General features: G+C 39.1%; 1 protein-coding gene across 3 annotated transcripts in view; it reads left to right on the forward strand.

Annotated features, from left to right (window-relative positions):
* Positions 1-14,044, forward strand: part of Apaf1 (apoptotic peptidase activating factor 1) — a 108,753-nt gene that overhangs the window by 36,267 nt on the left and 58,442 nt on the right. For 2 of the 3 annotated variants that reach the window (XM_023716643.1, XM_004623815.2), the window contains exons 11-16: positions 1,104-1,217; positions 1,616-1,800; positions 5,404-5,530; positions 6,796-6,921; positions 8,721-8,852; positions 12,618-12,743. In XM_023716643.1, coding sequence (XP_023572411.1) covers positions 1,104-1,217; positions 1,616-1,800; positions 5,404-5,530; positions 6,796-6,921; positions 8,721-8,852; positions 12,618-12,743 — 810 coding nt within the window. Of the gene's footprint in view, positions 1-1,103; positions 1,218-1,615; positions 1,801-5,403; positions 5,531-6,795; positions 6,922-8,720; positions 8,853-12,617; positions 12,744-14,044 lie in introns of those variants that run through there. The other variant, XM_023716646.1, reaches the window with a different exon arrangement.

Below are 14,044 nucleotides of genomic sequence, written 5' to 3' on the forward strand. Positions count from 1 at the left end.
GGTGTGTGTGTGTGGCCAGCTCAGCCCACCAGGGGGCGGGGCTGGCTGGCATGTGGCGCTGGGGGATCGAACCGCGGTCCCTGATGCTTTGCTAAACTTGTTCTAAGTAGGTGCTTTAGACCACTGAGCCATCTCTCCAGCCCATTCGTAGTTTAATTATAAAAATATTTTTATAAGTGCATTTTTGGGGTCAATGGTATATACAGTTTCAGTTTCAACTCAGATTGCTCCACTGCTTTCCAGAAGGGTGCTCTCATCTCTGTGTGTGTGTGTGTGTGTGTGTGTGTGTGTGTGTGTAAATTGGCTTTCATCCTTTGCTTCAATCTGTCTTTTTCTGTTGGGATATTTATCTTTTTTTCTTGTCTTATTACAGTTTTCTATGCAAAATAATACTAAGTGCTCTGTATTATGTATGGTGCAAGTAATTTTTTTCTTGATTTATTTTTGGTCTTAAATGTGTTTCTACCATATTGAAAATTTTAATTTTATGTAGTTAAATGTACTTTTGTATTTTTTTTTGGTATTTTGCTCTGATGTCTTGCTTATTAAAAAGATTTCCTTCACTTCAGGATAACAAAAATGCTTTATCTCTATCTCCTTGTATTTTTTAGGATTTTGTATTTTATTTTAAAATCTTTTATGTGGCTATAATTTATTTTGAGTAAAAGGATGAGGCTCATTTTATATTTCCTTGGAAGATGAATGTGTCCTTTTTTACTAGTGACCTTGTCATCCTAAATTCTAGATACCTGCTAAGTTTCTTTTAGCAGTATTTTTTTTTAAATGAATTTAGGAAGGGTGTACAAGGTCTCACTACATAGATCGCACTTGTAGCGATCTGCCTGTGTTCAGCCTCCCAAGCACTGGGATTACAGGTGCACACTACCACACCCAGTCTCAATAGCTGTCTCAGCACTGCCTTGGGAGGTGGGACCGGCACTGCACGCTGGGAATCAAACCCGGCTGCTGCACTCTGCCTAAGCAGGCGCTTTAGTCCACTGAGCTATCTGGCCAGCCCAGTAGTTTTGTAATAATGGGGTGATACTTAAAATTCTTTGGCCTTCTAACAATGTTGCTGATTTTACTTTTTCTATTTTGTAAAGGAACTTTGTGCTTTAATGTTTTCTCTGGATTGGATTAAAGCAAAAACAGAACTTGTAGGCCCTGCTCATTTGATTCATGAATTTGTGGAATACAGGCACATATTGGATGAAAAGGTATATATTAACATGAAAAGTTAATGTTTAAAGGACTTCTAATACTGGCCTCTAATTTTCTAAATGTTGAATAGAAATACTTTCCTTGCTTTTACTTTTGATTATTTGAATTAATTTGCTTCCTATCCTACTGGGAATATAAGTAAGGTTGAAGTTTGTAAGGGTTTGGGTTGTTTTAAGAAAAAAGCGTTAAATGTGTTTGATAATGAGATTTTTACCCTATGTTTCAAAGTCAGAAGAGAGTTACTATATATTTGTTACCTAATGGTTGGCTATTATATTTTAGTTCACATAGAGAATAAGTCATTTAAGTCTTTAAAGTGACAAGATCACGGAATTAGACAATTGTTAGATCATGGGTCTGGTTATGTTTCTAAGAGCTGTCAGTTTGTTCATAGGATTTCACAGTCTGTGAGAATTTCCAGGAGTTTTTATCTTTAAATGGACACCTTCTTGGACGAAAGCCGTTTCCTAATATTGTACAGCTGGGGCTCTGTGAACCGGAAACTTCAGAAGTTTATCAGCAAGCAAAGCTGCAGGCCAAGCAGGAGGTCGATAACGGGATGCTTTACCTGGAGTGGATGTAAGTAGGTTAGAGAAAGCAAAGGGAGTAGAGTGCTAACTGTGTCATTATTTTTCAGGTAGTGAATTTCCAGAAAGATATAACTGCTTTGGGAAGAGCTGGAACTTTTAATAAGCATCCTTATCTATGAAAAGTTCCAGAGAAATAAGTATAGGAGAAAATGATTGGATCTTCGAGGTCCACAGAAATAGTTACCTTATTAGAAGGCATTTTGACGAATCCTCTTAAATGTTAATAGCTAGAGTTTGCATTACTGCAACCTGTTACTGCAGACATAGTGGTATACAGTGTGGGCTTGGAGCCCTAGACCTGAGTTTGAGTCTTTGTGCTAAAAGTAATTTTATGATTTTGAACAAATTGCCAGCTACTTCCTCATGTAAAATGGAGATAATAGTTTGTTTTGTTTGTTTTTGTGGGGACAGGGTCTTGCTGTGTGGTCCAGGCTGGCCTGGGACTCAATGATGTGGCTCAGACTGGGTTCAAACTTCATATCTTGCCTCAGCATTTGTGATGCTGGGATTGTAAGTGTACATCACCATGCACTGCTTTGTGAGAATTCAAGTGAAGCAATGGCTACAAAATAATTTGCACTCTGCCCTGCATATAGCTCTTTTTTCCTCTTTTGTTTGTTTTTGAGACAGGGTCATGCTGTCTCAAAAGCTCCTACACTCACGTTGTACCCCAGGCTGACCCTGAACTCACTTCTGCCTCAGCTCCCTAATTGCTGGGCTCACAGTTGTGCTTTACCATGCCTGGTTATTTGTATAGCTTTTATTAAATGTCCATTGAATACTGATTCTTTAAAGGAAGTTGTTCCCTTTTACTTTAATAATGTTAGTAAAAAGGAAAGGATAGACTACTACCTGTATAATACCTAATATTTATTAACTGTATATGCTATTCCATTGAATCCTCACAGTGACCTTGTAATGTAAATATTAATTGCCAGATGTAGAGAGCTTGATTTGGCTGCTATGGGGGCATCGGAGTGGGATTTAAACCACGGGTCTGCCAGCTTTACGTCCGTGTTCCTCCATACGCCATGCTGCTCCTACAGCTGGAAGTAGAAATAGGAGTGGTTGTCCTTTTACATGTACAGTTTATGTCTAAGTTGAACTCCAGGTTGCTATTCATGATCTATGTTGTCCTGGGCCTCTTTGCAGGTAAGTCAGGTTGCCATAGATGTTTCCCGTGACCCAGTGTAATTGGGCAAACATTTAAGTTTCTCTAACAGGCTAAGCACTAGTAGGTGCTGAGGCTTTCTCCAAGGAGTTCCCAGTTTAGTAGTGAAGAAAGAAGTTTAAGCAAATAACTACAATATAATGTGATAAGTGGAACAACAGAAGCATGTATAAAATAGAGTTAGAACTGGTAAGTACTTAATTTAGATAGGTGAGGAATTTGGTGAGGTTCCCGGAAGGATGTGATATCTGAGGTTTGTTTTAGTTCTAATATAGTTTTAATTTTTGTTGCTTTTATTTTATATGATCCTCATTTTTGAAACTTAGAAATAAAATGAAAAGTCAGAGACTTTCTTTCTCCTACTCACTTGCAAGAGTTAGCCATTCTTTAACATTTGCTGTGAAAGTGGAGGTTTCACTTTCACTGAGGCAAAGTCAAAGTTTTGCTAAGTGAGTAGCTTCCTAACCTACTGACACTAGATCTGTCAGTATTGTAGAATGTGTGCTCCTTGCTTGTTTTTTAAAAAATAATTTTATTGAGAAACAAATAGCAATGAGACAGTTTCAAAACCCATTAGTAGGACAGTTTCAATATTAATACATTGCATATTGTTGTCTTAGTGGTTATTCATTGTTACAAGATGCAGACATGATATCCTGTCCATAAACACTATTAGAACAAATCTATCTATTTAATTAAGAGACTGTAGCTGTATATCTATCCTATTTTGAATATACAGATACCTCCTTGCTTATTTGGATCATTTGTCACTCATTATTATGGTTACCTGTTTGTTTTTCTCCTGTGATAGTCATATTCTTTGGTTTAGAATAGTCTGGAAGTTAGAAGGAGAGTGGCTCTAAACTGCCTGGGCTTGAGTTCTGGCTGTGCCAGGGATTAGTTGTATGTTATTAGGAGAAAGTTCAGCTTCTCTCACCTGGTGCCTTATTCCACAGCATGTGAAGATTAAAGGACTGAGGTGTGTATACAGACACACAAGGTGCTGATAACAGCGCCTAGTTCATAGAAGGTGCATAGTACCTATCACAGTTGTCAGCCCACTGGGGGGCCCAAAGATTTGCACTGGTGAGGTGTACAGGTTAAAGAACTTACTTGTGCAAGACATCAGCAACAACAGCAGGCAGCATGGAGCAGTAAGAACCACCTGCGTCTTTAGTGTATCATTCTTATACAGGTTGTTATCACATATTTGCATTCTTTTTAAATACATATTTACATTCTTACATAGTGCTATAACTAGTGCGTGTATGTTTACCTGTGCTGAGTCATGGTTATAGAACTATCCCACCATGCCCTTGTGCTAGACAGCAGGGTCACGTCCTCAGGTGTCCTTTGATGCCCCTGAGCTTTGAAGCAGTCTGAGTGGTTCCCCATATGCTTGTTATGCAGTAGAAATTTCTGGAAGATAGATCACCTATTTTATATTTATTTATTTATTTATTTATTTATTTGTTTATTTTTTGCGGTACCGGGGATTGAACTCAGGATCCTGTGCTTGCCAGGCAGGCGCTTATTCTACTGAACTATCTCGCCGGCCCTTGGATCACCTGTTTTAGTTAGTGGCTAAAACAGAATCGTAGTATTGGTGTGGTGGGGGAGACCAGTTAAGGAGAATCAAGATCGACTTAGCCTCTTCTGTGGGGAGAAAGTAGCAGGTTGTGATTCTTTGGCACCATGCTGGTCTGATGGCACAGTGCTGGTTCTAGGGAAAGGCTGAAACAGCTGTGATCAGCTTGTTTACCTGGGTGTGCACTAATGGACAGTGCAAGGCAGATGGCTCTTGTGCTACTTAAATTGCTTGTCCCTGTCTGGATGAAAGCAGACCTCAGGCTCCTCTGGCAACTAGAGGCAAGAGTCCCTGGCTGGCACATGCTGAGCTGACTCCATGTCTCTTTATCATTTATCCTTGTTCACCCCTAGGTCAGGGTGACAAACTAACAGGACTGGGTCCCTGCAAGTGGCATCTGGATGGGGAGAAACTGGAGTGACGGAGTGACCAGGAAAGGGACCTGGGCCTGGCGTGTAGGCCAGTTTCCTACTGTTGGTGCCTAAACAGGGACTTAGCCTGGGCACACTGGTTTGCTAGTTTGGTCCGCTGCACAGAGTCTAGTTTTGGTTCCCTCATGAATTGTTGGATTTATTTATTTATTTATTTTTGATTTGTTATTTTTAATGTTTCTTGTTGTTTGTTTTCTCCATTGCATCAGCTACATTTTAGCCTGTGACATTCTCTCATAGTTAGCCACTCATAGATGCATTTTTCACCTGTGGATATTAGTAATTTAGAAATTTTGCATTTGGGGGAATATAACCACATTAAAATATATTTTGTCATTGCAAAAAAGTAGTTACTTTTACTCTCACTTACTGGATTTCTGTTCATTTTTTCCTTGTATTTAGAAACAAAAAAACCATCAAGAATCTTTCTCGCTTGGTTGTCCGCCCCCATACAGATGCTGTTTACCATGCGTGCTTTTCTGAGGATGGCCAAAGAATAGCTTCTTGTGGAGCTGATAAAACCTTACAGGTAAAACAATTTTATTGAGATAGATTCAGAGATTTTTACCCACTCCTGTGTAGATTAGAATATGTTCAATTCCAAGATTGAAGAAGATTGCATGGTAGAAATAGAAGAGAAAGCTGAATCTCTTGACCATTTTACAGCAGCTTTCTCTAGAGATTTTGAAGATATATATTTCAAATTCTGAACTCACTGGATGACAAAGAGCCTTTCTGCCTCTCGTCAGTTACCTGCTGTCCATTTGCCAGCTAAGGGTGAAGAGGAAGTAATTGTTAAAAGACAGGATTTCATAGCCTGTGGATAGGCCTGTGATGGAAAAAGGTGGTTAAAGAAAATAATTTATCAAAGGCTGAAGACATATATTTCAGACTGTAAAGAAGAATCGGACTATTAGATTATTTCCAAAGATTCTTTAACTAACTTCTGAGTTCTTCTTTGCTTTCAGTAGATGAATGAGTGCTTCCTTTTGCTTTACGTTGTTTCTTCCTTTGCAGTTCTGAATACTGAGCCCAGGGCCTTGTGTATACAAGGCTAGCACCTTATCACATCCCTAGCTCTTACAACATTTTTTAAGATTTTGAGACAGGGTTTTGTTAAATTGCTAAGCTGCCTAGACCGGGCTTGAACTTAAGGTCTTTCTGCTTCAACCTCTCATCTCATCTCAGCCTTTAAACATTTAAAAAAATTTTGAGACGGACTCTTCCTTCCAGGTCTGGCCTGAAACTTCTCATCCTCCTGCCTTAGCCTTCTAAGTAGCTAGAATTACAGGCATGTACCACCATACCTGATTTTCCTGTTGGTTTTGAAGGAAATCAGATCAAATGAATTAAAACCTTTATAGTTGGAATAATTTTAGTCTTTGCAAGATTATGACTGCATACCTTACTTTTGTGGGACCTGTTTATGAATTTTAGTGATTTCAACTTTTGACAAATGCCTCAGAAAGAAATTACATTGAATGGAATTGTATTGAGTTGATTATTAGGAATTTGTCGAGATAGTCTCAATAAGCTGAAGCACTGTTCTGTCACTGGTATGTAGTGCGATTTACTCTTAACAAAGGATAGCTGTCTATTATGACATCAGTTCTGGTAGAATTGCTGATTTTTGGAGTGATTTTCCTAAGGTACATTTCTGTTTTGCAAAATAAAAATTCTTATCTTCTATTTTTTATTTTTTAAAGAGCTTTTAAAGATTTTTATTTAGTTATGATCCTCAGTTAAACAGTTTATAGGAAAAATACCTACCCTATTTTATTGCTGCACATGCAGGTGTTCAAAGCTGAAACAGGAGAGAAACTTCTAGAAATCAAGGCTCATGAAGATGAAGTACTTTATTGTGCATTCTCCACGGATGACAGATTTATAGCAACCTGCTCGGCAGATAAAAAAGTGAAGGTAGGAAAGTATTTTTTCTCTTGAGTAGGAATCACTACAGAATTCACTTTCTTTTTCCGTATCAGAGACTATAGTAAGTAGGATTACAGGACCCATGCTTGTGCACCTGCTGACTTGATGCATTATAACTTGATGCTTTGATTTTTTAGCAACATGTTTAGGTTGATCAGCTTGAGGTATTAGGCAATGGAGAAAAGTAATTACAAGTTAATGCATTTGCCTACTGCTAGTGGATGGGTCTGTGGGGTTCACATCAGTTGACATCCCGTAAGTGCGTTGTGATGGAAGCAGTGCTGCACAGAATGACGTGTGTGAGCACATAGCAGTTGGAGGCTGTGTCATTTGTGAAGTATAACACAAATTATTTTTTAACCTTTATGAACTGGTTTATATATTCAGTGCAAAACCAGATGTATGAACAAACAAATAGGTTACCAGCTTAAAAAGTAAAACGGAAAAATGAAGGTAAATTTTATCTTTGTTACTTTTTCTTCCTTGGTATTAAATTTAGCTTTCAGCAGGAGAGTTTATGGAATTAAAGGAAAACTAATGTGGAATTTAAGAAAAACTGAGGACCTAAGGCATGTTTTGTCACTCATAGTTGAGGCAAGACCTCAACTCAGGCTGTTTTCAAAGGCGTTGTGGATTATTGAACCTAGCCACGTTGAATGGGCAGGGAAGTTGCCTTAGGAGGTGTCCAGGAGTTGCTACCCTTGAAGAGGAACAGGGATTGTCCTCACTAAAATCAAGACATGGCAAAAATTTACTTTTTGAGCGTAACTGGGTGGCTTTATAGTCAACAGGTAATTTATTCCATGGCTTCTACAGAGTCCGACTGAGTTGGCTATACTGGGCAGTTCTAAAGTCAAGAGCATATGGAATAAGGGGCCGGGGAGATGGCTCAGTGGAATAAGCGCTTCCCTGGCAAGTGCAAGGGCCTGAGTCCAATACCCGGTTCCGCAAAAAAAAAAAAAAAAAAAAAGGAGCACATGGAATAAAAGGAAAGAAAGCTGAGAGTCTATTTTCTCAAAAATATAACTCAAAATATAAAATAGACAAAAATATTTATTAGAGAGCTTCAAAATGAGATAAACTCTTTGGTTCTCTGGGGATTCTTATAAGTGCTCATGTAAAATACAGGGCATGCTCAGGCAGGGACCGTGAGCACCTCTGAAGAGTGAAAGTCCTGTTGAAGATTCATAGGTAATTTATTTCTTTTGTTTGTTATTATATAGAACAGATAGATTAGTTGTCTTATGTAGTAACTAGAATGCTGGTTACTTTTTACTGTGACTGGGTTTATACTATACTCTTCCTTCTATTGTTTATTTCACCGGGTAATCTGTCCTTATTATTATCACCATTACTATTACTATTGTTATTATTGTTAGTGGTGTGTGGATCAAGCGTAGGGCCTTCTGCATGCTAGACAAGTGCTGCCAGGCCTCTGTGTTTACATATGTACATGGAGTGTACACTTCCCATTGTTATCTTCTTGATGTGTGCAGTAGGGTAGGATGGGGCTAGATGTCCATTTTGCAGCAGAGGGAAATGGGATGCAAATGTGGCCAGGGTCGGTGGGGTCACACAGATTGTGAGTGGCAGAGCCAGGTCGCGGACGTAGTCCACCATGCTCTACTCCCCTTAGCACTTCTCTGTGGCTGTCATCCAGGTGACCATGGGGACTCTTCCCTTGTCACAGGATTCCCTTCATGCAGTAGACAGACTTATGTAGATAGAGGGACCTTCAGACGCATTATGACCGAAGTATTTGTGATTTTGTGCTTTCCTCCCTTCAGATTTGGAATTCCGTGACTGGGGAACTTGTACATACCTATGAGGAACATTCCGAGCAAGTCAATTGCTGCTGTTTCACCAACAACAGTCAAAACCTTCTCTTAGCCACTGCGTCAAATGACTTTTTTCTCAAAGTAAGCATGGATATTGAGAATTTTGTAGATCCAAAATACGTCATAAATTCTCCTTTGATTTTATCATGTATTTTTAGCACTTTTATATTTTTCTGCAGTAATAGTAATTTCTGTATTAACTTAAGTACAGAAAGTACTTCCCCTCAGAAGGAAGATAGTATTAGCTTACAGAACTGCAAAGTCTGGAAGGGACGTGATCTACATTCAGGCATCGCTACCTTCAGATGCTTCACCTTTGTCCCCAGGTTCTAGTTTCTCTCCATCCCCAGGCTTTGCCTTCTTTATGGTTAGTTATGCTGTCTCTGTGTGGCAGGAAACAGCTACCCAGGCTCCTCAGCTCCAGGATTGTGTATTTGAATCTTGCTGCTTCTATTCACAGAGGAAGAGAAGCCGAGAAGCCTAACCTGCTCCAGATCTCATGCATCTGATTTTATTTTCTTTTGTATGGTTTTTAAAATTTTTTGGTGAAGACAGAACTTAGGGCGTTGGGTGCTATGATGAGCTAATCTCCAGTCCCACCCACACTTCTGCTGTAGACAAGACTCCTGCTCACTGTTGCTTTGTGCTCCTTGCTCTGTAACCCCAGTGACGAGGAGGAATCCTCGAATTGTCAGAGGGTGCAGGTTTGGCCAGAGAGAGGAGAGACAAATGAGGTGGGGCCAGCTGTACTTGAATCATAGCCAGACTTTAATTGAAAACAAGCATCCTGTCAGGGAAAGGAGGGAAGGTGCTTTGTAGGGGAAGAAAGACAGGAAACAGAACCAAAAGTTATCATCCCATGTATATTTGCTAATGATTGTAATCATAAATTATAAAAATGTGTATTTTTTTTATTCTAGGTAGATGAAGATAGCTAGACTGAATCCTAGAAAGATTTGTTAATTTCTTTTTTTTTGGCTTGATCTTTCTTGGTGTCATCCATCTTTAAAATGGGAAGCCATAGTGGTCTAAAGCACCTACTTAGAACAAGCTTAGCAAAGCACAGGGACCGCGGTTCAATCCCCCAGCACTGCATGCCAGCCAGCCCCGCCCCCTGGTGGGCTGAGCTGGCCACACACACACACACACACACACACATAAATAAATTTAAATAAATAAATAAAATGGGAAGCCATAGTTTTGTGAGGGATAGGTAAACAATTTCAGAATGTAAACCTCATAGGTATTATATTTTGACCTTTAAATGAAGTTTTTCAAAATTTTAAGAAATATTGGAATATTTACTAAAAATTGTCCTCTTTTTAGGAAGCCAACCCCTTATTTTTCTTTTCTTTTTTCTTATTTATTTTTCTCCAGAAGGAAAAAAAAAAACAAACCATGAAATCTCAGTGTCTAAAACACATGAGGCCTATCACTCTGGTTAAAGTGGGGCTCAGGCCTACTCTCAGTCCTTCTCACCCCATCTTCCTCACATAGGGCCTGGCAGGCAGGGTTATGCCTCCCCCCCATATATTTTAGAAACACTGTATTGGACCAAAATTACAGATTAAGTGTGGTAACATAGAACTATTTCATAGCTGTAGTTCACTTTTACTTAGAAAACCTTTGCTCTATTTGAATAAATCCACCTCTAAAAAGGATTAAATGTGTTATTGTACTACTTACGACTGCTGTGTGTGTGTGTGTGTGTGTGTGTGTGTGTGTGTTGGAATGGTTATATTTTTCTGCAGTAATGGTAATTTCTGTATTAACATAAGTACAGTCCTTCTCACCCCATCCTCCCCACATAGGGCCTGGCAGGCAGGGTTATGTCTCTTCCCCCTGCTCCCCCCTCGCCCGTATATATTTTAGAAACAGTTTTGGAAGCTGAGGCAGGAGGATTGAATGCAGGGCCTTGTCACTGAGCTACCTCCTGACCCCCTTCTTATTTTTACTTATTTATTTTAAAAAATGTAATATATTTGGTATAGCGTCTCACTACGCAGCTTGGGCTCACAGTGATCCTCCAGTTTTCAGCCTCCCATGCGCTGGGCTTACAGGTGTGTGTGACCACGCATAGACTCCATCATAGGCTTAGCGCACCTGAGGATGTGGCTGGTGTGGCATACAGTACCTGGGATTGAACCCTGGTCCCTGTCCTTACCTAAGCAGGCATTTAATTCACTGAATGAACTGTCTTGTCAGCCCTTATTTTTATTTTTATTTTGAGACATGGTTTTACTAAATTACCCCAATGAGGCTTGAACCTATGATCCTCCTGCCTCAGCTTCCCAGAGTGCTGGGATCATGGGCTAAAGACAAGGTTTACGTAAAGTTCTGTTATACCACACCTATATCATGGTAAGGACTATTAAAATGCACTTGTTATGATTTCTTGAGCTGAGAATACAATGAAAAGTACGTAAATCTGAAGTGGCCTCTGTAATTTGTCTTATCTGAAGAATTGCTTTTAGTTTTATTTTAGACAGTTTAGGCTGGCCTTATCACACTCTGTAGCTCAGTCCTTGTGCCACAGCCTGCCTAGTGCTGGAATGGCAGCCATGGGCCAGCATTCAGGCTTTTAAGATTTGCGTTTATTGGGACTGGACTCAAGGAGCCAACGATAGAGATGGACGTGAGGAACAGGATTTATCTCACTGATCATTTCAAAAGAAGTTCTACCAATACTAATTTTTGATGGTAAATGACTTCTTCCCCTGGGTTTGTGTAAGTAGTATAAATCACTAGAGAAACTGTAGCCCCTTAGCTCTTTTTATGCATGTTGTTTAATATTTTCACATATATGCAAGGGACAGAATCGAACAGTGAGCCCCTGAGGTGGCCATCATCTAGTCTGACAGATTGTGTATGCAGTCAGATATTTCCAGACCTATTTTATGACTCCTTTCCCCCTTTTTGGGCTAGAACATTTTACAGCAACCATTCCACCCAGAATAGTGCGGTATGCTTCTTGGGGCTCTTAAAGGTGTCATGCCGTTATCATATCTGACAGCAAACTATAGTTTTGTTACACTTGGTTCTGTGTGTACTTCCCCACTGGTCTCAAAATGTGTCTTTGTAACAGGTTTATTTGGATCAGAATCCAAAAACCTTGGCACTTTGTCGTCATGTTCTCTTAAGGTTCCCCCTCCCCCCAGAGTAAATCCAAGGCCTCTGCCTAAACCTCCCCTTTCCTAAATCATGACATTACCCAGGCTGGGCTTGCCCTTGTTCTTCTGCCTCAGCTTCTTAGAGGCTGGATTACAGGCATGGGCCACTACACCTGGATTTTAATCCCTTTTTTAGCCCCTTCAGTGATTTGCTTTGTGGAATACAGTCCATTGTGGATTTGGTAATTGTTTCCTGGAAGTGTTGTTTGAATTGCTTGTCTAATGTGTTACATTTCTTGTATTTATACTTCTAAGCTCTTAATTGAAAGGGGAGGAAGAGGTTCATGTGTTTTCTGACTTTTCTTTATGTAGTATCTTTTTTTTTTTTTTTTTTCTGGCAGAACCCGGGGTTGAGCTCAGGCCTTGCACTTGCCAAGAAGCGCTTATTCTACTGAGCCATCTCCCCAGCCCCTAGTATCATTTTTTTTTTTAACATTCTATAGTAATTTAATTACTTTTTCAAATTAGAAATTGCAGGATTTAATTTATTGAGCCCCTATCACGGGGAACATTTTTTAAAAGTTAACGCTTTCTCCAAACTTCCAGCCGAAGAATGGACAAAATGACATAATGCCACCATCCTGAAAATATTTGAAGTTTAGAGTTTCTTCCAGCTTTATTCTTCATTTGAACCTAGTATCATTTTTTGATGTATCCTTTTATCTTTCTCAAATAGCTGTGGGACCTAAATCAAAAACAGTGTCGAAACACCATGTTTGGCCACACAAATTCAGTTAATCACTGCAGCTTTTCCCCGGATGATGAGCTTTTGGCTAGTTGTTCAGCTGATGGAACATTAAAGGTAAGCTTTTGGATATCATTAAAATGGGCTATAATTTAAGGTGAAGTATATGATTCAGTGATGGAAAAAGGTTTCTGTTTGTAGTTGTTTTTGTCACAGTGACAAAATACTTGAGAGAAATAGCTTATAAGGAGACAAGGTTTATTTTGGCTCAGAGTTCCAGAGCTTTCTGTATATGGTGGCTTGGTTTTGTCAGTTTTGTCCCTGTTGTGAGACGGGGTGTGTGTGGTAGAGTAATTCTGCTCACCTAGTGACAGTGAGGAAGCTTAGGGACAGGAAAGGGCTGGGATCCGAGTATACTGCCCCAGGGTACTTGTGCCTACTTCCTTCTGCTAGTTCCTGCTTCAGAAGCTTCCACCATCTTTTATTTATTTATTTATTTAACATTTAAAAAAATTATCTTTATTTAGGTTTCTGATTCAGTTCATGTATCAAAGACCAACATAAAATAAATTATACATTGATTGTAAGTCTTACATCTCTCTAAACTCTGGCCAAGAATGTCAAGTTGCCACTATTACCAAACTCCAATCCAGTCAAGTGTAGACGAGCTATCAGGCACAACATACAGTGTGTGCACAGCTGCGCAGAGGCAGAGGCATGCCAGGGGCTCTCTTGCCCTTGTACCATCTGCTAGTGGTGCCACAGGTGGGGGAACCAAGCTTCATGACTTGGCCTTTGAGAGTATTCAGGATTCAAATTATAATATTGTTTTTTTCCTACAGAAAGCACTACTTCAACTTCTAGTAGCATATTCAGTGTGATCATAATGATTTTGAGTAGTTTACCAGCTAATGTTTAAAATCCATATGATTTAAATTCTTAAGTTTTAGGTGTGTATTTTTTTTTTTTTTTTATTTGTATGTCTGGTTTACTTCACACAGCATTATATTTTCCTGGTGTATTTTTTTTTCCTACAACTGTCTCAACTACATCGTAGCTGAGTAGTATTCCGCTATATATAGATATCAATTTTCTTTTCTTTTGTTGATGGGTATATGAGCTGTTTCCAGGATTTAGTTATAAGTTGCACAGCTATAAACATTAGTATACATATATCACTGTAGTATGTCTTAAGCTCTTGGGGAAGATTCCTAGCAGTGCACAGCACAGTCATATGGAATTTACAATTTTAGTTCTATGAGATTATCTCTACAGTGATTTCTGTAACATTTGTAGTAGTTTACAATCCCACCAACAAGGAAGTTTGTTTTTCACCATAGCTTCACCAATATTATTCTTTTTTTAAAGTTTTATTTTATTTTATTTTGGTAGAGGTTTTTTTTTTTTTTTTTTTTTTT

Source organism: Octodon degus, unplaced genomic scaffold (genome assembly GCF_000260255.1).
Source record: "Octodon degus isolate 3935 unplaced genomic scaffold, OctDeg1.0 scaffold00004, whole genome shotgun sequence".
NCBI lineage: Eukaryota > Metazoa > Chordata > Mammalia > Rodentia > Octodontidae > Octodon > Octodon degus.